The sequence below is a fragment of the Cynocephalus volans genome, chromosome 4, assembly GCF_027409185.1.
Source record: "Cynocephalus volans isolate mCynVol1 chromosome 4, mCynVol1.pri, whole genome shotgun sequence".
Lineage (NCBI taxonomy): Eukaryota > Metazoa > Chordata > Mammalia > Dermoptera > Cynocephalidae > Cynocephalus > Cynocephalus volans.
In genome coordinates this window covers 145604666-145625394 of record NC_084463.1, presented here as the reverse complement: position 1 = coordinate 145625394, position 20729 = coordinate 145604666, and the positions used below count along the sequence as shown (strand labels likewise).

The 20729-nt window shown below is 46.8% G+C and overlaps 2 protein-coding genes across 7 annotated transcripts in view; one reads left to right on the top strand and one right to left on the bottom strand.

The window, feature by feature from the left end:
• Positions 1 to 1551: 1551 nt before the first annotated feature.
• On the top strand, positions 1552 to 9279 carry ACP2 (acid phosphatase 2, lysosomal). Its single transcript, XM_063092510.1, has 11 exons — positions 1552 to 1688; positions 2340 to 2435; positions 2753 to 2839; positions 4005 to 4157; positions 4265 to 4363; positions 4442 to 4531; positions 4993 to 5125; positions 5910 to 5992; positions 6109 to 6215; positions 6335 to 6510; positions 8349 to 9279. Exons 1-11 carry the CDS (start codon positions 1575 to 1577, stop codon positions 8480 to 8482), a joined length of 1272 nt encoding a protein of 423 aa, XP_062948580.1. The 5' UTR covers positions 1552 to 1574; the 3' UTR covers positions 8483 to 9279.
• Positions 9280 to 9362: 83 nt separating this feature from the next.
• DDB2 (damage specific DNA binding protein 2) overlaps positions 9363 to 20729 on the bottom strand; it is a 34187-nt gene continuing 22820 nt past the window's right edge. For all 6 annotated transcript variants that reach the window (XM_063092503.1, XM_063092501.1, XM_063092500.1 and 3 more), the window contains 7 exons: positions 14209 to 14354; positions 12798 to 12897; positions 12532 to 12709; positions 12059 to 12201; positions 10284 to 10448; positions 10088 to 10133; positions 9363 to 9780 (listed from right to left, as the gene is read on the bottom strand). In XM_063092503.1, the coding sequence (XP_062948573.1) occupies positions 9731 to 9780; positions 10088 to 10133; positions 10284 to 10448; positions 12059 to 12201; positions 12532 to 12709; positions 12798 to 12897; positions 14209 to 14354 (828 nt within the window). In that variant the 3' untranslated portion in view covers positions 9363 to 9730. The remainder of the gene's footprint in view (positions 9781 to 10087; positions 10134 to 10283; positions 10449 to 12058; positions 12202 to 12531; positions 12710 to 12797; positions 12898 to 14208; positions 14355 to 20729) is intronic.

Sequence of the window (20729 nt, the reverse complement as noted above, 5' to 3'; positions counted from 1 at the left end):
CCAGCGCCCGCGCCACGGGGTCAGCCCAAACAAATATACTTTAGCAATACAATTGGAGCAGCCTGCAAGAAACAGCTTGCAAGAAACGGTATTATAATGACTATTTAACTGGGAATCAGAGAACTTCAGTTTTAATCCATCCTCTTCAACTATGTGAGCTTGGGCAATTCACTTCCTCTCTGGGTTTGTTTCCTCATCTGTAAAGGAAGAGGTGTAGGTTAGATCAGGGATTTAGAGATGCTGACTTATGAAACCTATGGATGGTCTTTGTGAACCTCTTGGGATTATATGCAAAATTCCATTTGTGTGCATGTGTGTATGTGTGGACATTTTTCTGGAGGAGAGGGGGTGAAATTTTCATCTGATTCATAAAGGGGTTTTTGATTAAATAAGGTTAAAAACTGTAACTATTTGGCTACCCTCCCTTCAGTTTTTATTCTATTGACTCCTCAGCCTCCTCCAAGACAACTCTGGAAGCAAAGTTTAGATCCAGAGGTATACATAAAAAATTGAATCTGGAGTCCTAGGGTAAGATAAGGACAGATAGTTCTGATCAGTTTTGTTTCCTGATGATCTGAGCTGATTTGCTTCTAGTGGGCAGATCTCAATCAAATCTTCCCAAGGACCTATGATCTGACCTCCTGGAACTATGTGTCACTCCAAGTTCAGAGCCACAAAGTCCTGAAGCCATATTGGCTCCACCTGAATCCTAACAGGTGGAGGGCCTTTGATTCAGCCGAAACCTACACTACTTTATGATAAGCACCTGCCCCTTATCCCAAAATATCTCCCCACTGGTCTAAAATTCAATGCTTTGTGTTTGGAAAGTCTGAACATCCTGTGCAACTCAACTCCTTTGGGAAGAGGCATGACTTCTTGACTCTAATTAACCAAAACTTGTAAACGGATGGGAAGGAAGACAGGGAAAGGACTGGAAAGGGAAGTGAGAGGGGTAAGAAGGAAGCTTTGCTTGGAGCATGAGCAGTAGGCTAGCTAGAATGGGACCAACCTCAAGGACACAGGGAGTCCAAAGGGCGGTTTACACGCTGTGTCCTGCACCCCAAACAAGACCTCTCCCGGGGAACAGGGCCAGGACCAAGGCTCAAACTCCACGCGAACGCAGGGCGTGCAGAGGGGCGCCCTATACTTCCCCACCCCCGGCTCCAATTCTTGACCCACTCTGGCTCTGGCGTTAGGCCCGGCAGCGGCCCGATCCGAGTGGGCGCTCCTTCTCCTGGCCATGGTTCCGCCCAGTGCAAACGCCACCTTGGTAGGGGTCTCCCAGGGCAGAAGCAAAAGCTAGCTCACGGCCCTCTTTACCAAGACGAGGTTTTCAAGCCTTTTCTGCCGCGCGAGGTCGCGCTACATTCCCACGCTCCTCCGTCACCGCCCGATCGCGAACCTCCTACACGCACTCCCTCCCAGACTGCGCCTTCTGTCACCGTCCCTGACCTTCCTTAAGCAAGATGGCGGCGAGCGCACTTCCGCCGTGTGTCCTTACGAGTGCGTCCGGGCGGCTGCTGCAGGTGCCCCCAGCGGGTTCCAGCGACTTTGCTGCACAGATCACAGCGGCGATGGCGGGCAGACAGTCCAGCTGGAGCCGGGCGGCTCTTCTCCAGCTCCTTCTTGGCGTGCACCTGATGGTGATGCCCCCCACCCAGGCCCGGAGTCTACGCTTCGTTACCTTGGTAATGAGACGTGGTCACCAAAGAGTTCGCCAGAGCGAGAAGGGCAAAGGCCCGCTAGTGTCGGGAGGGGCGGGGCTTGTGCTGGGGGTCGGGGGTCTCCAGGACGAGCTGGTTTAGGAGACGACTGGCCTGGGGATTTGGGGGGCTAGGTTCAGAACTGATGTGGAGCCCAGGGTTATTTGTTGGGGGCAGGGCAGGGTAAGGAGTTCTGTATCGGGGGTAGGTCGGGGTGAGTCTGCCCTGAGACAGGGATGTAACTGAACGGTTAAGAGACATTCCTAAAGAAGCCTTTGGTGATTTTTTTTTTTCAATTTTCCCTCCATATACGTTGCTTTCACTTTTCTTTTCCCTTCCCACCTGTACATTTGGTGTTATCAGCACCATGCTCAAACCAGTTGAGCTAACCAGCCAGCCACCCTTACCTACCTACACCTTTGGCTTTGCCTGTGGTCTCTAGTGACATTGCTTAGCCAAATTAGAATCTCTGGAACCTGGAAGAAGTTACTGACTCCCGAACTGGGGGCTTTTGCAGTGGGTAGGCTTCCCAGAGGGCGTGAGGCTTCCTTCCCCAACATGGGGCAAAGGTAGGCTCTGTGTACCCATCAAGGAGACCCTTCTGACGTATATAGGGAAACTATTTTCTATCCTCAGCTGTACCGACATGGAGACCGTTCACCAGTGAAGACATATCCCAAGGACCCCTATCAGGAAGAGGAATGGCCCCAGGGGTTTGGTCAACTCACCAAGGTGGGTCAGAAGTCAGCCCTCCCTCAGGATGAGCTGTAGAATTTGTGATCTCTAAACAGGCTACAGAACTTGGGGCCCCATGAAACTGCCCTTTATAGGTGCTGCCCTTATGGGTTCTGAATTTGACCAGATATCTGAACCTTATTTTATCCTGTGCTCAGGACAGCGTCATGCACAACCAGCCACCTAATAAATGACTTCTGGGATCAGATTAATCTACTCCTAGTTCCCGCCAGGGGTAAACCTGGAAAGCAACTGTGCCTAAACCCCGTGGGGTTGGTGAACCTTCCCTTCTTACCCCTTGTGTTTGCCCACAGGAGGGGATGCTACAGCACTGGGAGCTGGGCCAGGCACTGCGGCAGCGCTACCATGGCTTTCTAAACACCTCTTACCACCGGCAGGAGGTGAGTCTGGGTGTTTAAGAGGTAAGGGAAATGGGATCTGCTATCCTCATTAACTACTCTCAGGGAGCCCAATTGTGAGGCTGGGCATTCTTGCCTCCATCCTGCATTTTTAATTACAACTACAGGACAAGACATTTAAGGCTGTCTAGAACATAGCCCTGGAAGCTGTGTTACCCCTGCTTGGCTTGGAAGAGACAAAATTGATCAAGCACCCAAACTCAGTCTTAAGGAAGGGCCTGACAGAGTAGTTTCTGATGGAAATAACAGCCTTTCCATCCAAGACACTCACTGAGTACCTGCTAAGGGCCAAGCCCTGTGCTAGCACTTTGCATGCAATGGTGCGCCACACAGGGCCAAGATAAAGGGTGGCAGGGAAGACATATGTAGATAGGGAATGTCATGGGAGACTGGCAAATGTGCTGGCTCCTTGAGGTCCTCTCCCCACCCCAGGGATGTGGGTAGCTGTTCCTCTGGTTACCACTCAGCCACAGCTGTCTCAAGAGTGTCTAGATGTTGTTATTGTTCCCTTGAGGTCCAGCTATCCACAGCTCACCCTTCCTCAGCTTCCTTCTCCCTTTTCATAAGACACTATCTCTGTTCTTTTTTTTTTTGTCTTTTTCGTTACCGGCACTCAGCCAGTGAGTGCACCGGCCATTCCTATATAGGATCCGAACCCGCGGCAGGAGCGTCGCCGCGCTCCCAGCCCCGCACTCTCCCGAGTGCGCCACGGGCTCGGCCCCTATCTCTGTTCTTTATCTTATTTTTTCTCCCTGGTCTCTAAGCCAGTTTATAAAGGGGGGCTGGGGAGTGATTGGAGACAGTTTCTGCCTCAAGGACCTTAGTCTAGACTGGGAGACAGGTGCTGTTTTAAAAGGAGACAGACCACAGAGCCTTACTGACTAAGTGCTTTTGACTGGGAGGAAGGGGCACTTGAGGTCCTTTCCCACAGGAGTTCTTCACAGAGTGCTGACAACCCCAGCTAAGTGTTTGGGCCTTTGAAAGATGGGGAAGGCCAGAGATGGGGACAGGGCCAGATGCATACTGGGTTCACAATTTGTGGGGTAACTGTCAAGAGCAGGTTCTCCACCTGGGGTCTCACTGAGGGGCCAAAGCTCTCCCCCACAACACACACATACAGGTGAGACTCGTGTTGCTATCTCTGCAGGTTTATGTGCGAAGCACAGACTTTGACCGTACTCTCATGAGTGCAGAGGCCAACCTAGCTGGACTCTTCCCTCCCAATGGGATACAGCGCTTCAACCCAAACATCTCGTGGCAGCCTATCCCTGTCCACACTGTGCCCATCGCTGAGGACAGAGTAAGACTAGCTAATCCTTCCCTGGAGGTGATGAGGGGGACATGTCTGGCCATGGGTCTGCTGATCCCAGACTCCATCTCTGCCTGTTTTCCCCCTTCGGTCTGCAGCTGCTGAAGTTCCCACTGGGCCCCTGTCCCCGTTATGAGCAGCTGCAGAACGAGACTCGACGGACATCAGAGTATCAGAAAGAGAGTATTCAGAATGCAGTGAGTGGAGGCTGGGGAGGAGGTCATCAGACTGCCCCTTCCCCAGGGCAGGACTGATCCCTGATCCATTTTTCATAGCAATTTCTGGACATGGTGGCCAATGAGACAGGGCTTACAGACCTGACACTGGAGACCGTCTGGAATGTCTATGACACACTCTTCTGTGAGGTGAGCTTGCTAGGGTGCCTGGTGTTATTATTCTTCTCTCCCCGCTCAGCAGGCCCAAGTCACCAGGACAGTAGAACACAGTGCCTGGACACAATCACGCCTACTGGAGAGGTCCAGGCAAGCCGCTGCTTGTGAAATATGGGAATTTCCCTCACGAGTGAAAAAGGACCTCAGAGTGGGAAATGGTTTATTAACTGTCAGCAGTTCCTGCTCCTCTCCACCCAGGGCTCTTGTCATGTCAGACTCCTTTCTGCCGAGTCTCGCTTTTCATGCCTGAGCTTCCTTTCCCGTACCCTGCAGCCTCCATGCTGTCTGCCATGTCTACTGGTTCCAGGCCCTCACCTCACCTTTCCTCTCCCTCCCTCCTTCACACACACAAGCACCTTCCCAGTGGGGAGAACACCCCCGGGAGAGGCTCTGGCTTAGGCCTGGGGAGCTAACCTGCCTGCTATGATACACAGCGCACACATGGGCTGCCCCTGCCGCCCTGGGCCTCACCCCAAACCATGCAGCGTCTGAGCCGGCTAAAGGACTTCAGCTTCCGCTTCCTCTTCGGGATCTACGAGCAGGCGGAGAAGGCCCGGCTTCAGGGGGGTGAGTGACAAGTGCAGCATGTCACTCCCCTCCTCAGGACCCTGCAGTGGTAAAAGCCTGCTATTGGGGGCTTCTCACATGCTTACTTCTCTATCGCAATGTTCTCTGCTCTTTCAAAACCAGATCCTCCCTCATCCCATTAATCACCCAAGTGTCCCCAATTCTCCCGATGCTTAGTTGTGTGTCACTGTATGACCATAATCAGGTTTGCATGCTTCTTTTCTGACATTCATATTATTCTTAAGTTTCACCCAATCAGAAGGCCTTCTCTCTCCTAAATGAATACCTACCTCCAGGGATCCACTGGGGGCCACTTCGAGAGAAGGCGAGAGTAATACACATGCCAGTGTCCTCATCTGAGCACCCACGGGTGTGCCAGCTGTCAGAGCTTTCTGACATCGCGGTAGTTGTCAGAGCCTGCAATGGCAGTTAGCCTGGCATGGAGACTGTATTGTGTGCTCTGAAGCAATCTTAAGTTTACATTTATTCCAAACTGGAGTAATTCTTCTAACATGGGCAGGGCCTCGTAGGTCATTTTTAAATGGACAGTTTCTACATCTGTGTTGAAATACAGATATCTATCTTGTTTTATCTTGCTTCCTTCTGTAAATTTGCAAGTTCTTAGAGAGCAGGGGAGCTGTAGAGTTCCTACATGGTCCCCATGGACCTCAAGAGTTCTTTGGTGACCCAATCCTGGACTAGCAGGAGGTGAGAGGAGCACAGATAGGTTTGATCAGAAGAGTGATGGCTGTAGCCACTGACACTGGGGACTTTTCTCCTTCAGGAGTCTTGCTGGCTCAGATACGGAAGAATCTGACCCTAATGGCAACTGCCTCCCCACTCCCCAAGCTGCTGGTTTACTCTGCGGTAAGCCCCTGCACTCCCCAGGATGCTAACATCAAGCAAGGAACTGGATGTCTTCCGTATTCTGTTCCTGAGAGTGCAGGGGAGCAGTGCTCATGGGGACCCCCTCTCCCTTCCAGCACGACACTACCCTGGTTGCTCTGCAAATGGCACTGGATGTCTACAACGGTGAACAAGCCCCCTACGCCTCCTGCCACATATTTGAACTGTACCAGGAAGATAATGGGTGAGTGGAGCTACCAGTCTGTCCTCTGCAGGGGCACTTGGGTGGTGGCCAAGGGCAGCCCAAGGACTCAGTTACAGGCATGGTGAGCAGCTCCCATCTTGCCTCCTGTCAACCTTCAGGAATTTCTCAGTGGAGATGTACTTTCGGAATGAGAGTAATAAGGACCCCTGGCCGCTGATCCTGCCTGGCTGCCCTCACCGCTGCCCCCTGCAGGACTTCCTTCGTCTCACAGAGCCTGTGGTGCCCAAAGATTGGCAGCAGGAGTGCCAGCTGGCAAGTGGTGCTGCAGACACAGGTGAGCTGCCCCTGCCTCTGTGCTAGTCAAGTCCCAGACCAACTTGAAATTCACATACACAAATCTCAAGAGCTGTCACACTTCCAGCTGTCCTACTCCATTTCCCTGGACAGTTCCCTTTCCTACCCCAAGATCGTTTTACACCTTCTTCCTGCTCCTCACCTCAGGTGGTGCCCCCAGTTATGTCACTAAGAAAATAAGAGCAACCAAGAGAAAACTGTCTCATTCTCCCACCACCAGATCTACCAGCTTACTGGCTGCACTAAGCCACTACTTAGGGGCAACCTCACCATTTACGCTCTGGGCCCATCTCTTCTCTCCCCCACAAGGACCTCAGGTACCTCAGTGTTTCCCTTTATACTGGAACACTCTCATCTCATAAGTCTCACAAAGACCTCTGAGGCCCACATTTTTTTCCAGCTATCACTGTTTCTCTGTTCCTCTGGAGTGGAATCCTTGAAAGAACTACCTAGATTCTGCCTTCGCTTCCTCACTGCCCACTCTCTTATTCTCACATTAGGCAGTCTTGTATCACCTTCCACTGCATTGAAGCCACACTTGCCAAGGAGACCGATGACCTCCTCTTAACAAAGCCAGTGATCCGTTCTTAGTCAGTGTCTGTTACCTCTCAGCAGTGTTACATAATCAGTCACTCCTTCCTTAAATACTTGGCTTATCCTGGTTTTTCTCCATACAGGCAGCTTCTTTATGGGCTTTCCCTCCCTATTAGACAATGGATGGCCCAGGACTTGTCCCCAGCCCTTTACCCATCTATCCCCATTCCCAGGGTGATCTCATCCAATCTCATGGTTTAGATACCATCTCCATGCCAAGTTCTGTTTTTATGTATGACTTGCAGATTCATGACCTCTTCTCTGAGCTATGTAGTTTGATATATATCCAACTGCCAACTTCATGTTTCTACATGGATGTCAAATACGGCATCTAAAAGTTGATATGTTCAAAACTAAATGTTCTTCCCCCTCAATCTGCTCTTCTTCCAGGCTTCCCCATTTTAGTAAATGCCACATTAGTCACTAGTTGCATAGTACAACTCTAGGAGTTATCTTGAATACCCTTTCTTATACTCTTCATCCAATCTACTAGCAGATCCTATCAACTTAACCTTTCAAATACATGTTCTTGCTTCCCTAGTCCATCTACCGTTCCCTCTTGCTGACCCCTTAAAAACTTCCAAATGTTCTTTCTGATTCTGTCCTTATCCCTACCAGACTCTAAGCACAGCAGAGTTAATTCTTAAAAAACATAAAAGTTCACATAACTGTCCTTCTCAGAATCTTCCAGTGGCTTCCCTTCACATGTGGAATAAAGTCCAAGTTCTTTATCATGGTCTCCCCGGCCTGCTTGATCTGGTCCCCTACCGTCTCCTACCTGCCCCTTGCTTACTCTGCTCTCATGACACTAACTCTCGTGCTGATCCTGGAACATGCCAAGCTTATTCCTACATGGGGCCTTTTACACTTGCTTCTTGCGCACCCGCCACCCCTGCCCCAGGACACTCTTCTCTCAGGTCTTTGCATGTCTTACTCATTGACTCGAGGCCTCTATTCAAATTCTCCCTTCCTCAGTGATGCCATCCCTGACCTACCTTGCTCTGTTTTTTTTTTTTATAGCATTCATCATTAACTTCATTCCTATCATTTGCTTGTTACTGGATCTCCTCTCCTAGAATGTAAACTCCTTGAGGACAGAGACTTTGTCTTGACCACCCTTGTATACCCTGTGTGTCAGAACAGTACATGGTATATTGTAGATGCTCAAATACTTGTTTAATGAACGCTGACATTGCCTTTCTCTTCCCCTCCCCCCACGTGCAGAGGTGGTCGTGGCCTTGGCAGTGTGTGGCTCTATCCTCTTCCTCCTCATAGTGCTGCTCCTCACCGTTCTCTTCCGGATGCAGGCCCAGCCTCCCGGCTACCACCACGTTGCAGATGGGGAGGACCATGCCTGACAACCACTCAGCCCCCTTCCCTCTGCTTATTAGGGGAGGTGGGCTGGGCCCTTGCTCTTGACTGTTGCTGCTCCCTAGCCCACGGACAGGAGACGCTGGGTTGGGCCTGCCTCTGATCACCCTGGCCCAGATGAATGAGTGGGGCTTGGCCTGGCCCATGGCACCTGTCACTCAGCATTCACATGCCCGATGTTTACCAAGTACTGTTCTGGACACTGGCTTTCCCCAAACAGGATCTCGCTCCTCCATGCTCCCTATGGACCTGAGATACACAAAGTATTCAGGTTTTACTCGGAATCTGGGATAAAAAAACGATGGAGCTGATGCTGGATCCGCTTTGCTTTTCCATCAAGCCCTGCTTTCCCTTCCAGCCCGGAGTCCTTCGAAAATGGATCAGAGGACACAGTCTTGCCTGTCAGTTCTTATTTTAGTGGGAAAAATTGCACAACACTGGGGGTACAAACATTGGCTACCAAGGAACCGGATCACCCAGCACCCAGCAGCCAGCCAAGTTTTCCTTTGTCCAGTTGAAGCTACCATTAGAGTCAGACATAATGCTTCAGACACCTTTGTCACCTCTTCAGCTTCAGCAAGTTGGAAGGGTGTTTGTACTTGGGAGGGAGGGAGGGAGGAAGGGGAGTGATTTGTCCTACAGAATTATGAAATTATTCTCGCTGTCAGTTGGGCTGGGGTCTCCAGGGATCTGAGGTAAATGCAGGTTGTGAGCTGACAGCTCTTGACTGTGGCCCAGATTAGGGCTGAGGCCGCTCCCAGAGAATGAAAGTTTTAGACTGTTAGTGCTGTTTCTGTGCCTTTTCTTCATTTCTGAGACGCAAGGAGCCCTTTGACCAGGTTGCTGCTGAAAGATCCACTCAGAAGCTCAGTTGGGTATGGTTTTATTGGCCATGTCAATAGTGAGCATAAGTCAAACATACCACCTGAGCACTCTGCCACCACACGTGAGAGAGGAGAAAAGCACCTTGGTTCCAGGCTAAGCTTGGCTCCAGGCTAGATACAGCAGAGACCCTTGGGGCAGCTGGGTCGCCAACTCTGGAGAAGTTTCTGGAGCTAAGACCAGAGCAGTAACATGCCAGTGTCCCAGTCCCAGCCCCATCTACAGTGCCCCTGCTCCAACCCTAAGACTTGGATACTTTGGCCCTTTAACAAACAACTGCCTCTTTTCCCAGGACGTGTACCCGTTGGTGGGCTCCAAGCCCCTTGCTTGGCCCACACCTTCTTTAGTGTGCCTCATTTCCGTGTCCCAGCTTCATCTTGGCTCCAAATAAGAATGTGGTAACCTAGGAGAAGTGAGAGCAGTCTGACTTAAACCTTCTATTATGAGTCTCTGAGGGCTTGGGGCTAGCCTGGGGAACCTAGGATTTGGTTAGGAAATTCTAGGAAACTGGACATCAGCCAGGCATTGGCATGACCAAGACAAAGCAAGAGTGATGGAGGGCCTAGGCCAAAGAGACCACTGTCTGTTAGCCATCTTTACTGGCTTCTGCCCTTGGGTGAATGTAGCAAGGCTAGGCTGAGGATGTCCCAAGGTTAAACCAGGAAGTAGCGTTGGGCTTGGCCAGTCAGATACACCCTGCTCCTACTCACCCATTGCAGAGGCCAGCGTGTCCCCCATGGGATTGAACTCATTGAGCTGCAGAGACAAGAGTAGCAGCATGAGGAGGGGGTAAAGGTATTGGCAGAGATAGAGAAGGCCACACAAGGACTAATTTCTGGTCATTTTTGGTCATTAAGGTAGATGGAATCCCCTATACCTCCCTTCACTTGAGGGCCCAAGCCTCACCGAAATGATACCAGAAGATTCTGGGTCATAGAGCTGACACATCATCTTCCCTGAGTTTCCATCAAACACATCAACCGTCCTTAACTCATAGGGGGTACAGCTTTTGAAATTAGGATCTGGGTATCGGCCCACGACAATGAGGTTGTACCGAGGATGCCAAGTTGCCTAGGAGATGGAGAGGCTGGTCAGGAGAGTAAATGCAGAACACACTCAAGAGGGACGTCAAAAATATTCTCTGCTGCTAACAAGCCAACAACTTAATAATGGAGGTAAGGCCTACATGGAAGTACAAGAAGGGTTTTCAATTGTGTGTGCATGCACCATTGCAAATTTTTAATCCTCAGCTGGCCTCCCTAGCCCTTAGGATACCTTCAGGCCTTCTCTCTCTTTTGCATTTCTTGAGATCATACCAACTGATAAATGTTTTAACATCAGCCTGACCTAGGCATTAACCTAAGAGGTAAGTCTACAACACAGCAAAAAGCCTCTGGTAACCAGAACTAAATAGTACATAAGTTCTGAAGTAACTCACTACCATCTCTCCTCCATCAATGTGAAAAACTGAGTGTAGTATAAAATGGCTAGTGACTACCAGCCAGCTGCCAAAAAAAATTTTTTTTAAATTAATAAATAAAATCACTAGTGGCTAAAAGGGGGAGGAAACCCTTGTTCCCCAGATTACTGTACTCAAAACAAATCTGGCAGTTACTGGAATGACAGAATTGGATGGGATTTTCCTAATTAAATTTCTCAAAGAAGTTCTGAGGGAGGAAAGACGTGGTTAGCAGAAAGGACGAAATTGTACACATGACGGCTTGGAAGTAAGTCACAAACAAATCACACATGGGAGGCTGTAAGTTGGCCTGGCTGGATACAAAGTAAGTGATGAGGACAGATGGATTAATGGGAACACCAACTGGTGCAGGACTCTTGATATTATTTATTAAGAGCTTAGATTTGATTTGAGTACGTGGGAGGCACTCAATACTAGATCATCATTTACTGAGTACTTAGCAGGTGCTAGGCACGGTGCCAAGTGCTTTAAGTACACTGATCATCCTGACAGCAGCCACCAGTTAAGATGCTACTATTCCCTTTTTACAGATGAGGAAGCAGAGATCCAAAACTTAAGTAATTTGACCAAAGATTCTAACCCAGGGGTGTCTGACTGCCTGAAGCTGGTGTTCCCCACTGCTACACTGGCCTGGCATGAGACTTGAAGATCTGAAGAAGATCTGTAGTCTGGAAAAGAATATGAACAACTAGAGCAGAACTGGTAGAGCACAGGCTGCTGGGGGGCTTGGGCAAGAATGAATCAAAGGATTTGAAAGCTATAAATCTTGGGGACACAGGACAGAGAAGCCATTAACAAGAACCTGAGAAAAGATGGGATAATAAGGGACTTATTTCTATTACAGAAGCCACCTAAACCTGCAGGACAAACTGAGAAGGTGAGGGTTGGTTTGTGGATCAACTGCACACACAGGTAACTGCAGCTGACAGGACAGACAGAAAGTCAAAATCTCAGAAAATGCCCCCAGTGAGATTGGGGCTGATCACAGAGACATAAAGAAAACTCAGTAAAATGGGATTGCAGAAGTGGGGAAAAGGAGCAGAGAGAGCCAAAGGGAAAAGGGACTGTTCTATGTAAGGGCAAGAAGAGATCTGGGACTGCAGTCTTACCATGTCTGTCCCTTCACCCCACCTTGGGCAGACCTGGGCCGTCCTCATGAGCACAGCTCCCCTCTGTGAGCTTCCTTCCCTCCATCACTCACCTTGATGGGCGTGAGATGCTGGAAGTGACGGTGAGGGTGCGGGATCAGGCCCAGGGGGCAGTCCCACTGGGAGGCAGAGTAAACCCGGATCTCACTCTTCTGGTCAGTGGTCAGAAGCCGGGCTCCATCCGGACTGAAACAAGCTGGCAAAATGAAAAGCCCCTGAGCTGAAGGAACCATGAGCCCCCCATTGTCCTGGCCTTTACAGGGCTCTTGCAGAGGCACCCTCTCTCCCATTCCTCCCTAGATAGGAGTGGAAGGGAAGAAGTGAATCTGGGCTGTAAAGAAAAATATTCTAGAAACTCAGCAGCCAATGGGGGCAGCCAGAGCCAGAAAGCATCCAAGATATCAGCATGGCAGATGCTATCAGGGGTAAAGGTTTGACCTAGCAGCTTCCAAACTTTGAGGGAAAACCCTGGAAGCAGTCAGATAAGATGGGGTCTGCAGGAAAGATGAGGTCTGGGATATCACACCTGCGTTGACAGGATGCCTGTGCGGCAGCGAGTAGAGGAAGCTGGCTTTCCCTCTAACCTGGCGCAGGTCCCAGATTTTCACTGTTTGATCTACGGAGGCTGTGGCCAGGAACCAATCACAGCATGGGTTCAGGGCCACATGAGTCACTTTCTTTTTGTGCATTCTGAGATTCCAAAGCTGCAGAGAAGAGCTCGGTTCAGGTTGGGATGCAGAACCGAGGTGGGGGTGAGGAAGGGACAGGGAGGACCCGGGCTAGAGAACACACCTCCTTGCCATCCATGTTCAGCAGGACCACATTCCCCACATTGTCGCCTGTGACCACCACTCGGCTTTTGTCGGAAACATCCAGGCTGCAAAACCAGATGCTGGAGAGAGAGACTGTGTGGTAAGATTCTTGGGGATGGAGATAGGTCCATTTATTCACTGTTGCAGTTCCAGCATCTAACCCACCACAGGTGTTCAGTAAATATTTGTCGAATGAATGAATAACTATCTTGCCATGGATTCCCAGTAAGGAACACTTAGACTTGTCTACCAGCCAGACAGAGGGAATGGGGTGACAAGGCTCAAAAATTGGCCAGCTACTGCTGGGCCCAGGAGCCTCAGCTGGTAAGAGTCCCTGAAGCAGCCAACCATAGAGCCATAAGGCAAGTCCCCAGGCTTGCTCGCCCCCCATGGCCCGGGTTCTGAGGAAGCCTCATTGCTGTTCTCTCCCTCCACTCTCCACACTGTGGGCCAAAGGAGATGACAAACCAAACAGGGATTACCTGGATGTTCCTCAGAGCTGGCTAGAAAGGAACTTCTGCCCCCTTCTGAGCATTTAGGGGAAAAAGCATATACAACCCAAAAGTTCATCTCTCCCAAACTACTTGAGAATGAGGGGAATGGATACGGGCTGTGCTTCAGGAATCCTGATGTCCAGCCAGGAGAACTCAGATTCACATTTTTGCTCTCAAACCCTCAAATCCACGCTCCACTACCTTTTGTCATTCCCTGTGAATATCTTTAAACAGGAAGGTTCCATTGGAAGAGTAACCTGGAGCTGAGTCTATCCAGTCACCTGACCTAACTGGTCATGTATTTCTTACTCCAGTGGGGGCAGCCCAGAGCAACATCCAGCACTAGTTCGACCCCCACACCCACACTTAATTCCTTAGGGAGCAGTTAAAATTGTGTCTCTAGAAATCAAAGTGACAAGCATTTTGTAATTTTTCCAGCCGCTTGCTCTTGCAGAATCCAGAGTACTTTCCGGACTCGATTCTGTCCATTTAAGCTTCCCACCAAGGAATTGGTCAGATCATCACACTCCAGTAAATGGAGGGAATTAAGTCTTAAGTCCTTAGTTTCTGCTCCATTTTCTAAATGGCTTTCTAGGCCAACACCATGTTGACTTGTCTAGTGAGAGTCAATGTCTAGTTTAACATAGGTATGACTCACAGAAGAGCAGAAGCCCTTACTTCACTGATAAGAGCTGAGGATTCAGAACACCTTCCCAAAGCAGTAATCCACCTCGACCAAAGTAAGAGCAGCCAAAGAGTTTGAGAAAAAGAGGGAAAGGTAATACCTGTCCTTTCTTCCCTGCACCAGGTTTGGGTAAAGGAAATAGGATCTGGCTGCTCTGGCCAGAACTACACTAGAGGTTAGAAGCCCTTTCCCCTAGTAGATAAACTACTCACTTGCAGGTGTCCGAGGTGGTAAAAACTCGGAGAGTGTTGCCTTTAAAGTCCTGCAGCCTAGTCGTTCCCTCCATTGAGGAGGCGAAAAACTGGTCGGTATTAAGAGGGTTAAACTTCATCCCAGTGATGCTCCCTCCAGCTCCAATCTGATGTGAGGAAGGAAAAAGCCAGTGAGTGAGTGGGCCAGGAAGTGAGGAGCCAGGCCCGCATACACGTACTGTGTTCTGACAGAAATGCCAGTCGGAAAAAAAAAGAAAAAACAAGAAAACACCAGTCAATTGGCACTTGGGGCCAAGCCAGCTTAGACATCTGGACACTAGGATGCTCTCCACATGCTCATTATTTTGTCAGGCCTTACCTATACTTTTTTTAATTCACATATCATCGATTTGACTGTTTTTCGTATGCAGATCTATGAATTTTAACATATGTATAGATTTGAATAACCACCACCAAAATCAGGATGCAGAAGAGTTCCTTCACCCCCCAAAACTCTCTAGTGCTCTCCCACTGTAATCACAGCCCCTGTCACCCCCAGCCCCTGGCAACCACTGATCTGTTTTCTGCCACTATAGTTTTGCTTTTATAAAACATCATGTAAATGACTCATACTATCCGCAACCTCTTTCACAGGCAACTGCCTTCTTTCATTTCACTCAGCATAATGCCTCAGATTTATCCAAGTTGTTGTGTGTTTCAATGGCTCATCCCATTTTACTGCTGAGAAGTATTCTATTGTATGGATGTACCATAGTTTGTTATTCCCACCGTGCTCTTTTTAGAAGAGCTTCAGGAGTTGGCTGGTTAACTCAGTTTGTCAAAGTGCTGCCATGTAACACAAAGGTCAAGGGTTCAGATCCCTGTACTGTCCACCCGCCAAAAAAAATAAATAAATAAAGAAGACGTTGGGCTCAGAGCAGTGGGGCTGGGTTAGGGAAGGAATTAAATCTGTGCTTCCTATTATCCCAGATAATAATTATGAAATAATCATGATAATACCAATGATTTACCCTTAATAGATGCTTATACATGTCAGGCACCGTTTTAAGAACTTTACATCCCCACAAGCTACTTTTCCACTTCTTCCTTGTACCCCTCCTTCCTTCTACCCCAGCCTCATAGACCTGTACATGGTGTCCTACACAACAACCACTTAACTCAACTTACTGACACATTCCATTCCCCCATAAAACATTTTAACCAATGTCCATGGTGTGCCAAAACCCTTGCTACTGGTAAGACAATCTTCTGCTCCTACCATTTGAGTTCTATGCTTACCAAACCAAGGGTTAGTTATATTTGTTCTCAAGCCTGTTCATGCCAGTTGTACTGTTTATTGTAATTATGTAATTTTATTAAACTTATAAACTGATGAAATACATGCAAAAAGAAAGGCCATTGTTATTTCTAAGGAAGCCATGTTGAATGCTTTGGAAAAACTAGATAAAAATTAGTTGCTAAAAATAACAGTTGTCAAATTAAATATGGGTGAAATAGTTATAAAAGATTAGGATGGTAAATAATAAAAATCTAAAAAGAATCTGCAATCAGATTGGTTCACAAGTATCTTTAAATTATGTCTCCACTTTAAAGAAATGGAAACTAGGGCCAAGCCCGTGGCGCACTCGGGAGAGTGTTGCGCTGGGAGCGCGGCGACGCTCCCGCCGCGGGTTCGGATCCTATATAGGGATGGCCGGTGCACTCACTGGCTGAGTGCCGGTCACGAAAAAGACAAAAAAAAAAAAAAAAAAAAAGAATAAAGACATGGAAACTATACCCTATAAAGAATACATTATGGATGTTGTTTAAGACCAGATGAACCTTAACTGGTGGACTCTACTCCAAGAGAAGGATTGGCTCTTTATCAGAGAATTAGTGATAAACACACACACAAATATTTTAAGTTAAAATGCTTGAGTATTCTCCTTCTAGAATGGGTGGACTAGGTGGTTATGACCAACTCTTGCACTGATAAGGACTAACAAAACCCGGACAAAGTATAGAAAAACAAACTATTTGAGACTTCCAATTCCAGTGATGGTGGGTGCACTTGTGTCAGACCAACTTCTGTTGAGAACAACTAGAAAAGTTAGATAAAATTGTCTTTAAAGAAAAGTTTCTGAATGCAATGGAGGGCTATCAAGGCAGCAAGGACTTGAAGACCAAGATCCTAGAGAGAAGAGAAGCAGAAAGATAAGGCTGACATCTGATGCTGCTTTTTCTCTTCAGACACATGCAAATTACAAAGTTGTGGCTTGGAGGCAAAGAAACCTAACTGCATAGAAGCTGAACAGGAAGTGGTGGTTTAAGGCTAAGCAGCTGAGAGGTTTTGTCAGTTTCACAAAGCAAGGACAAAAACTGGAGCTCAGAACTGCTGAGAAGGACAGGTCTTCGGAAAAATCCAGCTTTTAGTTAGGATCTCTGACACCCTAAAAAGAAGGGTACACTGGAAACAGACCATCCCTCACTTGAAGTCAAGATTCAAATACTTTCGATCAGTAGTCAGGTTAAGATGATCTGCTCCCACCCTCCCTGCTTGCCCCAGGCAAAAATAAATTCTCTCTGTAGGAAAATAATACCACTTAGAACTTCAAAGTATCTCTACAAGTTTTCTTACACAACGTTTGGCATTCAATCTAAAATTATCCAGCATATCAGAAGACAAGACTAAATAACCAATAACTAAGAGGAAAAAAAAACAACAACAGGAAGTCACACAGAAGATCCAGATATTGGAGCTATTAGACACAGACTTTAAAATAATTGTGATTAATATACATTTTTTAAAAAGTAGACCTAATTAAAAAACGGGCAAAAGACTTCTCCAAAGAACAGACATTTCTCCAAAGGTATATGGATGGCCACTAGCACATGAAAAGATGTTCAACATCATTCATTAGTCATTAGGGAAATGTAAATCAAAACCACAATGAGGTACTGTTTCACACCTACTAGGATGGCCACAATCAAAAAGGTGGGCAATAACAAGAGTTGACAAGGATGTGGACAAACTGAAACCCTCCTATGCTGCTGGTGGGAATGTAAAATGGTACAGTCGCTTTGGAAAACAGTTTGGCAGTTCCTCAAAAAATTGAGAAGAACCCCAATGTCCATCTACAGATGAATGGATAAATAAAATGTGGTATATATCCCTACAATGGAATATTATTCAACTCTAAAACGGAATGAAGTACTGATACATGCTATAACATGGATGAACCTTCACAACATTATGCTAGCCTGTCTGGTGACCCGAGGCATGGAGAAGGGGACCAGACCCTCCTCCCACAACCAGGCACACCACGCCAGTGCCTCGGGGCCCACCTGGGGACCCAAGGCATGGAGAAGGGGACCAGACACACCCCAGAATCAGGCACAGTGCCAGCGCCAAGAAGCATGCCAAAAACTTCACCTCCTTTTTGTGGCCTACCACAGCCACCACAATAACCATGGCTGCTGTGAAGGTGGCTAGATACCACAACCACCACGCAGATCATCCACCAGCCACTGGAGTACATTCATAACAAGGAGAGTCACCAGCAGAGAAAAAGAAAAGAAGAGGATGTCTCTCTCCACAAAGCCCATTTCAGAGTGACAGAAGAAGCATCTGCTCTATGGTAATATCAGGGGACCTGATCACACCTTTCAGCATTGGGCATATCCAGGCAACAAATCAACAGAGTAACCATTATTCTTTCAGAAGGAGAGGAGAAATCTAGGGTAATTAGAGTGGGGAGGGGGGAGGGAATGGGGGAAGGGGAGAGGTTGGACAAGGGGCATAAAGAATAATTATGATTTGTAACAATATATATGCTAGTAATATTGATTTGATCAACATATCTCAATGTTCAACCCCAAAAATATATATAATCAATTTTGATTCAATAAATAAATTTTTAAAAACAAACAAACAAAAAAAACTACAAAAAACATTATGCTAAGTGAAAGAAACCAGATCCAAAAGGACAAATACTATATGATTGCATTTATATGAAGTACCTAGAATAGTCAAATTCATAGAGGTAGAAAGCAGATTACTGGTTACCAGGAGCTGGGGAGAGGGGTAATACAGAGTTTTTGTTTAATGGGTACAGAGTTTCTATTTGGGATATTGAAAAAGTGCTGGACATGGACAGTAGTGATGGTTGCACAACAATGTGAATGTATGTAAAGCCACTGAATTATATAATTAAAAATGGTTAAAATGATAAATTTTACGTTACGTATGTCTTACCATCACAATAAAAAAGTAGTAAAAATCCTACTTGATGAAATATAAAACCTTCTATGATCAAGAACAAGACAAGGATACCTGCTAAAGCCACTATTTACCAGTATACTAGAGGTGTTTGCCAATGGTATAAGGGGGAAAAAGTAGAGGAATAAAGAAAGAAATCAAATTCTCATTATTTGTCGATGATAAAACTTTGTAGAAAAAAAATCTAAAATCCTCAGAAAAACTATTAAAGTTAATAAATGTGGATTTCTGCTTCCAACCATGATAGTATCAGAAACTAAATATCAGGGGTATTCCAAAAATTCTTAGAAAAATTTGTATTACCTTTTAATTCTATTTTTCCATGAACTCTTTTTTTTTTTTTTTTTGCTGGCCAGTGCAGGGATTGAACCCCAGACCTTGGTGTTATCATCACCACACTCTAACCAAGCAAACCTGCCAGCCTCCATAAACTTTCTGAAGTACCCTCATATACTTTCCTGCCTTAAACAACTAAAAAACTGGACAAAACACATGAAATAGGTTTTCAGACACTGGACAGTAGGCAGCACAAGACAGGAGGGAAAGAAAGGAGGCAGCCCTGCAACTGCCCAGCTAACTGCTTAGTGAGAGTTTCCAGGCTGCAGCATAGGAAGGGAGGAGCCAAGTGGCCTACTAGTCTCACTGAGCTGAGGAGACAAAATTGCCAGCATGACAAGAATTTGTGGGGCAAAATGCTGGGGAGGAGAGATGCACAGAGAGAGCACTCTGGAGATTTTCAGAGGGGTCCTCTCTAGGCTTTGGCTGAGTACTAATGTGTAAATGTGTGTGAGGAAACTACCCAAGGTTGGAGGAAATAAAAACACCAGAAGTGAATGAGAGAAATTCTCAAAACAGTTTGTATTCTCACCATCCAGAAAGAAAAGACTCTTAACACACAGGGCATGGAGCAGAGTCCTAAAGGGTGTTGCCCCAGGGCAAAGGGGACAATTTAGACCTAGACTATAGGCTGCCTTGGACCCATTGTAACTGGGACAGATTGAATAATCATCCCCCCAAGATGCCCACACCCTATTCCCTGGAACCTGTGAGTGTTACCTTAGGTCACAAAAGGGATTTTGCAGATGTGATTAAGTAAGGATATTGAGATGTGGAGATTATCCAGGATTATTTGGGAGGGATGGATAGAATCAAAATGGTCCTTATAAGAAGGACACAGGAGGAATCAGAGTCAGAAGAGAAGGCAATGGAAGGAATGATGGATGCAGGAATTGGAATGAATCACTTTAAAGATGGAAGAAGAGGCCACAAACCAAGGAACCCATACAGCCACCAAAAACTGGAAAAAGAAAACAAATTCTCCCCTCAGGACCTCCAGAAGGAACCCGCCCTCCTGATATCTTGACCTTAGTCAAGAGAAACTGATTTCAGATTTCTAACTTCCAGAACTGTAAGAGAATAAATGTGTTGTTTTAAGCCACTAAGTCTGTGATAATTTGGTACAGTAGCAATAGGAAAATAATATATTAACTACTCTAACAAAGCTTTAAAGCAAGCCTTGAAGGAATCAAATGGATTACAAATAACTTAACTGAATCCCAGAACAAAGTCCAATAATATTTTAAAGAATACAACAAGACACAACATCCAACAGTGTAAAATTTACAATGTCTAATATCCAGTCAGAAATTACCAGGCATCACCAGCCCGCCACCAAAAAAAAAAAAGAAAGCAATTACCAGGTATGCAAAGCCTGGTAAATTACCAGGCATATTTTTCATATTTTCATATGGAAAATATGACCCATAACCAAAAGAAAACTCAATCAGTAGAAATGGACTCAGAAATGACACAGAAGGGGCCGGCCCATGGCTCACTCAGGAGAGTGTGGTGCTGGTAAAACCAAGGCCATGGGTTTGGATCTCACATAGGGGTGGCCGGTTAGCTCACTGGGTGAGTTGAGCATGGTGCTGACGACACCAAGTCAAGGGTTAAGATCCCCTTACTGGTCATCTTAAAAAAAAAAAAAAAAAAGAAAGAAAGAAATGACACAGAAGATAGAACTAGCAGATGTTAAAATGACTATTATGAATATACTCTACATGTTCAAGAAATAAGAGGAATAATGAACATAAGGAGAGAAACAGAAGATGAAATGGTGGGGGGGGGGAGGCAAAAAATTAACAGTACATCAGTGACATGCAGGATAATACTTAGTAGCCTAACATACATGTATGAAGAAGAGGAAGGGGGAGAAGGTGGGAAGGAAGGAGTGGTGGAAAAAACTATTTGAAGAAATAATGGC

Coding starts and splice junctions, on each gene's coding strand:
- ACP2 (XM_063092510.1), top strand. CDS start 1,575: ATGGCGGGCAGACAGTCCAGCTGGAGCCGGGCGGCTCTTCTCCAGCTC. Junction 5,993..6,108: donor AGCTGCTGGTTTACTCTGCG/GTAAGCCCCTGC, acceptor TCTCCCTTCCAG/CACGACACTACCCTGGTTGC. Junction 6,511..8,348: donor AAGTGGTGCTGCAGACACAG/GTGAGCTGCCCC, acceptor CCCCACGTGCAG/AGGTGGTCGTGGCCTTGGCA.